Source organism: Suillus plorans (assembly GCF_016647745.1).
Source record: "Suillus plorans strain S12 chromosome Unknown HD556scaffold_19, whole genome shotgun sequence".
Classification (NCBI taxonomy): Eukaryota; Fungi; Basidiomycota; class Agaricomycetes; order Boletales; family Suillaceae; genus Suillus; species Suillus plorans.
The window spans coordinates 325,766-334,685 of NW_024537403.1; the positions used below are offsets into that span (position 1 = coordinate 325,766).

General features: G+C 46.7%; 2 protein-coding genes across 2 annotated transcripts; one reads left to right on the forward strand and one right to left on the reverse strand.

The window, feature by feature from the left end:
* Positions 1 to 960: 960 nt before the first annotated feature.
* Positions 961 to 2,512, forward strand: HD556DRAFT_1307075 (uncharacterized protein; the record flags this gene model as incomplete). Its single annotated transcript, XM_041299995.1, has 7 exons — positions 961 to 1,089; positions 1,142 to 1,391; positions 1,442 to 1,701; positions 1,749 to 1,792; positions 1,901 to 2,013; positions 2,067 to 2,181; positions 2,389 to 2,512. 7 exons carry the CDS (start codon positions 961 to 963, stop codon positions 2,510 to 2,512), a joined length of 1,035 nt encoding a protein of 344 aa, XP_041161855.1.
* An 859-nt stretch (positions 2,513 to 3,371) lies between these two features.
* Positions 3,372 to 3,996, reverse strand: HD556DRAFT_1307076 (uncharacterized protein; the record flags this gene model as incomplete). The annotated part of the gene is made up of 4 exons (XM_041299996.1): positions 3,372 to 3,435; positions 3,487 to 3,522; positions 3,655 to 3,842; positions 3,922 to 3,996. The coding sequence occupies 4 exons, from the start codon at positions 3,994 to 3,996 to the stop codon at positions 3,372 to 3,374; spliced, it is 363 nt and encodes a 120-aa protein (XP_041161856.1).
* Between the last annotated feature and the right edge of the window lie 4,924 nt (positions 3,997 to 8,920).

Here is an 8,920-nt window from a genome sequence, read left to right on the forward strand (position 1 = left end):
TGTCAGTTGGATAGTTTATGTTCTCTGAAGCTATCAATGCACTGTCACGGTATCGAGGTAATGGTAGGAAAAAGAGAAACTGTTAATGCGCGAAGTCAGTATTTGTAGTGAATCACTATTCTGGATTAGCTAATACTCACTGGTAGTGTAGATTGTGGACAATATTGATTGTCATGCCAGATATAGCGGTGCGCATAGTGGGCATTGCGGATTTCAAGTTGTGGACTGTGTCAAGTACATCGTCCTCTCGTCCGCCCACAACAAAGGCGATAATTGATATAAGCGATTGAACTTCATATTGCTTGCCCGCCCCATGGACTTGTAACTTGAAGTAATGATGTATCTACTACATAAATGTTTGCACTACGCCCAAGCTGCTGCCAGGCCTACTACTAGGTTATTGTAAGACTAACGCTCGTAGTACTGTTCGACGAGTTGACCTTCACACTAAATATAGAGAACCACATTATGTAATGTAAATCTACTTATGTCGAAACATATGTTACCCGTAGCCGTTGTATACTGTATACGAGGGGGGGGGGAATCGGAAAAGAGACTGATACCAAAAGACATGTGGTTGATATACTGAATGATTAGTGCACCATTCAGACCCAGCCGGCAATGCCCGACGTGAAGCTCGCTGAAGTCCGGCTGAGTTTCAATATATAGGCATTCACTTATCAATGCGCCCTTCCCATCTGCTGAACCTTTTGGTTTCTGTTATCTTTACGTCCCCTTATTGGTTAGAATCCTTCGGGTTTCTGTCAACACTTGACCAGGTGGAGGGTGATATTAATTTTGATGGCCAGCCAGATCTATCGACCCGCCAGCCAGATCTTTTGATGGCCAGCCGTCAAAATGTATTATTAAAGTTCTTCCGGCATTCCCCGCCTTGGAATTCTATACAAACTCGCTTAAGATGACCCACAAGACTAATTGACCCATCTTATTCTAACTGCCATGCCGGCCCCCTCCTGTCTTCCACCATTCGACAGCTTAGCTGCTCAAACTGGCATGTTTGAGCTCTCTAACATTCTAACTCATGTTAGATGGCTCGAATTCTTCATAAGGCTCATACCGATGGAGAAGGTTAGTGCAAATTTTTTACAATGATGTTGATATATCCTGATATTTTATGTAGCTCCGTACTGAGTTGTATCTTTTGCACTTCGTACTTAAAGGTAGAGTCTATTTGGGTGATATTTGGCAAATAGTCGGAGGACGTATGTTGGAAGCGCAGAGGGAGGAATCACTGCGAAGTACTGTTGAGGATCACTCAAACCGCTGGAGTATAGAGCGAGATTTCATGGAAGAGAAGAGAGATCGTTGCCAGCTGGAAGTGTCTCTGTGCAGCCAGGCCATCGATCATGTAGAGCAACGCTGGGCCATGCGTAAGAGATTGACTTGTGTACTGCGAACGTGATCTGACTTAATGACTCAGCGATGCGTCCTATTGCGGTGGCAGTCAACAACGCTTCCTATTTCTCAGCGACTTCACGACGCGTTATCGAACCTGTCGCTACTTATTCGGTAGCTGCGCGGACCAAGTGTGAAACTTGGTTAAGGAGGCAAACAACCGACCCCATTCCACCCAAAAGCATCACGTTAATCGAAACTAGCTTGCCCCTGTTCAGCTCGCCTTCGGCTATTGGTCAATTTGCCCTTGCGCATCTTGAACAACGAATGCAGGTCACCGTTAATGTCAGTGTTATCGCCAATCTGCGTGATTATTCTTACGATCTATGCAGTCCGATGACCCTTCGTTCAGTCTGCGGAGTACCTGGGTTACCAGGTGCCTCCAAGAAGCCTTCCAAAAGGCACGCCAAGTAGAATTGTCCACACAGACGGGACTGATGTCCTCGTACCTTGATGTTGGAGGATACCATATGCATCATCGCAGTACTCAATCGGAGCTAATTTTCCTGCGGGCAACGATGCGCCGTGCCCAAGCTGAGGCAGCTGTTTATACACTGGCCCTTGAAAATTCCCCTGCGTCAACCTATTCTGACAGCGGTAAGCGTAAACTGGTCGCAGTGTTTTCTTAAATCGCTGATGGGTCATTACAGATTCAGATTCATCACCTCGCCCAACTCTCCCACAGCATCTACCAGAAGAAGTGCGTCGCTACATGGACTACATTGATACCGTGTCGATTAATTCTCACACTGACACTGACTTATTGTAAGCGTGTTGTACTTATTTCAGTCCGCATTTTGATCATGATGTGATGCGTCCGTACATCTGACTGCGGGGGCTGAGGTGTAGGAATACCGAAGAGATGTAAGCAGACAGGGTTCGCCGTCGTATTATTAACGCTACTGCATAAGCCATCGCGGTGATATGAGGCGCACATATCTTTATATTCCTTTATGTATTACCAATATGTAGCACAAACCTTGTAAATTTCGTACGAATATTTATCGGGTTCGACTGTGCTTATATCAATACAAGCAATCCTATCACCTTCGGAAATTACCATGAATTAGAGTCTGCACAGTACAAACTACACTAGATTCTATTTATTTGAGTATAGAAAGGTAATTGTATCCTATAATACTATGAGTTTAGGACTTAAAACCAATAGTCTCTCGAGCCTCCGTCTCTCATAGTGTATTCTTACCGAGTCCTCGTTTGTCTCGCTTCTTGTATTCCGCGACTTCGCTTGCAATAAAAATGTGACCGAGTCCCCCGAGTACAAAACTGGGGGACTCCGCTTGCCTACAAAGTTGAGACCTCCCTACTGAGTGTAGACTGATTCAAGCTATCAAACAGCTATAAACGAAACCTCTCTCAGAGAGTGCCAAAGTTATGTAGAATAGTCGAGCTGGAAATCAATGACGACATTTGTGACATCAAGATGCTTCGGATACTGCCAGCTGAGTTTAAATTTCTCAAAATCAGTCACTATAAATTCTACCCCACTTCCTATTGAAAACCTTTCCCATTTCTATCATCGGATCCGTATGCAACTTCGATTTGGTCACGATATTATACTGTACCTATGATGCTCTACTTACGTGTACTTAAGATTGAACAGTAGCAGTTGAAGATACTATGTACAAAAAATGTGATCCGCTTGCGCTACGAAGTCAAAAATGAGCACAAAACGTGTTAGCCTGTGGTAGCAGGTTGGTGATGGTGAGATATCATCCGATCTGTATTGTTGCCTCAGACCGGTCGATCAATACTTGCAGGTTGGCAAAATCAATTGTCAATTCATCCTAGCAGCACCTTGCCTATCATAGGAAACGGTGCGTTATCAAGATATATATCGGAAAAGATGCTTATATTCACCATTACTAGCAGCTCTCGTATCATAACACTTCACACCCGACATTAGGAATATGTCAAAGTCATTATAGCCAATCGCCTCATTGCCTCCCTGTACCGATTTCTAGTCTCACGGTGGCAGTGCGTCGGGCATTTGACGATTTCCTAGAATTGATTGATATTAGGGGGGGTGCGCGCGAGTAAAAACCGACATACCGTCGTCGAGGATAATATGCCGCAGGTACGTAGGTTCTACTACATAGTTTCTCGATATTCACTAAATTGAATTTTAGCTTATACAACGCATCTATAGGTGTGAATCGACTCACCCATATAGCCGCATGCGCCTGTCGCGCATTCAGCGACGTACTCTCCTTGGCTCACCCCTTCAGCGCGCCGAAATATCGATACTTCAACATAATTGTCCCTCGTCGCGCAAAAGCAGCACGGATAGCGAAATATGTGCGACTTGCGGTAAGCGCTGAACAACGAAGGCTGTATTTTCCGCCCATATCTGTCGGCGGGCCTGAAGAGGTTAACTTAGTGAAGAACCTCCTTTCCACGAAACAAATCTGACCATTGAAACGTTGTCAGTTCCCGCGTTTGCGCGTGATAATGAAGTATGCCATGCTGGCACATGATAACACTCACTATCATCTTCACGATCTTGTGATCAACTGCGAACACGTCGGAGCGCTCAGAAAGTGGAGAAGAAGGTGCGGACATTCCAGGCTATGAAAACAGTGACCTGAACTATGTGTTTATATAACTGTAATTTTTAACATTATATTTGGTCATGATTGTGTTCCGCCAGCCTGGTTGCGGAATTGGTCTAGCCGCGACAAAGTGCGCCAGCCCCCTATCAAGTAGGCTGCCAGGGTATTTGACCCATGGGAATATGGCGGAAATTACGCTGGCAGGCTTCGTTCCTGCATCAGCCCTAATTCGTTCAATGACAAATTGTAAGTCCCATTGCGTTGTGCTATCATTTGCTGCTGGCTCATACATGTTCATCTCCACAGTAAATCCATGGTCAATCCATCGGAGACACTATTCAAATGCACTTGCACGCGCGTGTTTACTCAAGCGAATGCTTATACAAAGCATCAGCATTCATGCACAAGAGGCAAGAAACACTTATTTTCTGCTTTATCGAAAGCAAAAGATCTGTTGGGTGCTGTTAAACGGTCCCGGCTGTCTGCCAACGCCGTCAGGCAGGATGCACGCGCCAGCACGGCGTCTTCGAGTACGCAGTTCCACCGCTCGAACACCCCCTCCTTATCATCCGACCAGCCGTTTACCGCAGAGGTTTTACCCACTCCGCCAGCCATCGTCCCTGGGGAGGTGTCGTGCACGGCTGAAACTTCGTTTACGGAAGTAGACGATGATTTGTCATTGGCGCAGCGTAGAAGCCGCCGTGTCAATGTTCCTCTGCCCCTCCGCTTTAGACAATATGAGGATGTGCTCCCTCAGCCTCCTCCTAGCGTCCCTAGCCATATCCCGCGACAACCAGAGACTGGCCTACCCGCAAATTCTGTGCCTATGAGAGCTTCCTCTCCGGTGCAAGCTGCTCCTTTCCGCACATCTAGGAATATTTTTGGTCTAGTACGCCAGTTTTTCTCCTCAGCACCGCCAAGTCATGACCCAGAAGAGGCTATAACGCTTCAAGACATTAGTTTTATCCCCACTCTTACTCCAGAAGACCCAGATACTGTTGCAGTGCCTCACGACAGCTCCTTTGATCCGTACCCCAACGAAGCTTCCTTCAAGCTTGGTCATTGGTATTGGAATGGCAGCGTACAAAAATCACAGCAGAGTTTCAAGGAATTGATCGACATTGTTGGACGTCCAGACTATGATCCAAATGATGTGCGACATACGAACTGGGACAAGATCAACTCCCAACTAGGCGCGAGTGTTGGCGATGAGGGAGAAGAATGGGAAGATGAGGATGCTGGATGGCAAAAAACTCAAGTGACCATCGACGTTCCCTTTTCTCGAACAACAGCTCATCCAGATATTCGACCTTACGTTGCGGCAGACCTCTACCATCGGTCTCTCGTGTCTGTCATCCGGGAAAAGCTCGCAAATGCTCATGACAATGAATACTTTCATTATGAGCCATATCAACTACGATGGAGCCCGCCTCATCTCCCACATGAAGTAGATATTCAAGGCGAATTGTACACGTCACCTGCCTTCATAGAGGCCCACCGCGAACTCAAGGAATTACCTGGAGAGCCAGGATGCGAACTTCCCCGTGTGGTCGCTGCACTAATGTTCTGGTCAGACGCTACGCAACTTATGACGTTCGGTAATGCGAAGCTGTGGCCGGTGTATATGTACTTCGGCAATGAATCAAAGTACCGCCGATGTAGACCATCATGTAATCTGGGCAATCATGTGGCTTATTTTCAGAAGGTATGACGATCATTATGAAGTAGTCTTCATCCGGACTCACGTACTTTACAGCTTCCGGATGTGTTCAAAGATTTCGCGGGAATTTACACGGAAGGGAAGGGAGTCGGCCGCGAATGCACAACCCATTGTCATCGCGAAATGTTTCAAGTGCAATGGAAAATTTTACTTGATGACGAGTTCCTAGAAGCGTATGAACACGGGATCGTGATTCTGTGCTGCGACGGCGTCAAACGCCGGTTTTATCCTCGAATATTCACATATTCTGCGGATTATCCTGAAAAGTGAGTCGTGAATATTCATCCGTAGAAATCAAAGTTCACCTAGGTTAGGGTCCTTATTGCCACTATCAGGCAGCTGGGAGGTTGCCCATGCTCACGGTGTCTCATACCAACAAACAGGCTCCACTGTTTGGGCATGGCTTGTGATAGAGCACAACGTCGGACTCTTGCGCGGTCCGACATTACGAGGAGTCAGCTTGTTGTTGCTGCACGTCGCCAAATCTACGAGAAGAATTACGGCGTAGACAGCACAGTAGTTGAGGCACTTCTTAAGCCTCAGTCGTGGGTTCCGACCTCTGTGAGCATGATTTACCACTGGATTCCTCGCCTTTACTGACCCTTGAGCAGAACGTATTGTTGGACCGCCTGGGTCCCTTTGGATTTAACGTTTTTATCGCGCTGGTTGTCGATCTTCTACACGAGTTTGAGCTTGGAGTCTGGCGTATGCTTTTAGTGCATTTACTCAGAATTCTTACCTCTTTGAACAAGGATTTGGTACACGAACTTGATAAGAGGTTTGTCAAATATCTACTCGATGTTGACTTGCGAGGGCCAACACTCAACTTCGACAGGTATAGACTGGTCCCTCCCTTTGGGCCAGCGACCATCAGACGATTCTCCTCCAATACATCCGATATGTCGAACATGGCTGCTCGAAACTTCGAAGATATCTTACAAGTATGATTATGGAACTAGTCTCATCCGTATTCGTGAACTGACATTTTCCTAGTGTTCTATTCCGGTTTTTGATGGCCTTCTCCCCGACGATGATCATAACAAAATTGTCATTGATCTTCTGTTCATCATGTCGCATTGGCACGGACTTGCGAAGCTTCGCATGCATTCCGATTTGACCTTGGATATTCTTGACCAAATGACGACAGATCTTGGAGTACAATTTCGTTTATTCAAGAATGAAGTATGCCCATCATATAAAACACAGGAGCTCGATCGTGAAGTTGGTGCACGATCCCGCCGGCAGGCAAAGGAAGCGGGCAAACGGGCCGAGACTGTCTCGGCGAATCTTTCGGGGAGAGCTCGTCAGGGTACCAGTGATAAAGGGAAAGAAAAATCGACTCAAGGGGATGCACTTGAACCAAAGCAACCGCGAAGGAAGAAGTCATTCAACTTCAACACTTACAAGTTTCATGTGCTTGGGGATTACGTCGCCTCTATCCGTCATTTTGGCACGACAGATTCATACAGCACTGAACCAGTAAGTTTCCGCCTACTTCTCCATCCATTCCAACTCAAATTTTCCAGGGAGAGTTAGAGCATCGTACGTCGAAAGGCAGATACCGCCGAACTGATCGTAAGGAATTTGTTCGTCAACTCACTCGGATCGAGCGCCGTCAGGCGCGCTTGCGCCGCATCAAACAACGTCAGCGACAACAAGCTCCTCATAGAGACCCGTCTGAAATGGCGAGTGATCCCCAAGTACACTATCACATTGGCCAAAGCGAGAAGATCTTCGACGAGTTTGGTCAATATCTCCGCAACCATGCAGGAGATCCCGCTATGAAGGTAAATACAATTGTTGCGACTTCTTCCATCATTCTGAAATGTTGTTTAGGACTTTCTCCCTCGATTGAAAGAACATATAGTTCGTCGCCTTGGATCGGAAACCACTGAATCGCCCATGGAAAATCCCTCCGAACAGCACAACTCCATTTACTTCAAACGCAACAGGATTTATCATCACAATCTCGCTAGGTTTAACTATACCACTTACGATGTCCGCAGGGCTCAAGATGTCATCAATCCTAGGACTCCTCACTGCAATATTATGTTGCTCAATCACGATCGCATTGATGGCGAGGACGGAGATGACTATCGTTATGCCAAAGTCATTGGCGTACATCACGTTAACGTCGTACGCTCTGCAAACGTGCATGAATCTTGTCGGATAGACTTTCTTTTCGTTAGGTGGTACGAATCTGTGCGAAGTCATGCATGGGACATGCGCAGATTGGGCCGCGTTCATTTTCGGCCTCTGGAAGATCAAAAGGCTTTCGGGATCATAGACCCCAGAGTTGTTTTGAGGGGATGTCACATTATACCAGCCTTTGCTAGCGGACAGCGCAATCCAGGTGCACGCGGAATTTCCCCTCTTGCACGCGACAAGCATGATTGGCGCGAATACTATATCAACAGGTAAACTCAATGAGATAGCATCATTTCAATCTTCTTAATGTTATTCCATTAGCTTCGTCGATCGTGATACCATTATGCGCTTTCATTACGGCCTCGGGGTGGGGCACGTATACTCTCATCAGGCAAATATTTTGTTGACACAAGGAACTCCCCGCCCCATTACACAGACGCCGGAGGAGACAGAACATGTGTACCTGGCCAGCGGAGAAAGGCATCAAGAAGCTGCTGATGAAGAGGAGGATGAAGATGATCATGTTGGCGCGGAAGAAATTGACTTCTTTGATCAGGGGCTCAATGCTAGCACAGCGTCGCTCTCACTGGCACTGGATGATATGTTCCCTGTTGACCACACTTTTGACTACGAGAATTAATGTGCTTCGGTCTTGCTGGTAATTCGTGCCAGCCTGCGATTGTCTTTCGCGTGATTACGCTTTCGCTTCACTCTCGCTTCGTACTCGCTTCCCCTGTTTGTTTTAGCATTTAGCAATTCGCCAATGCCTCCTCTGGCGTGCCGTAAATATTATTACTTCTCGCTGGCGCGGCTGTATTTGTGCTGGCGTGTCGTATTCGCCGTCGCTTTTTCTGGCCTTGCCATTCATTTGCGCTCTGCCTCGTTGTAAATGGCTGCCATGCCCTGGCTAAACCCTGACTCGCCATCGGCAAGGGCTGGCGCACTGTATTTGGTTCTGGAACGCCATTATTATTTGAAAGTAGTAAATCCGGGCGGACACATTTGCATGTCTGGATACTTTAAAAGGGTCTCATTCCTTTTATTTCATACATCAAGATGCAACAGT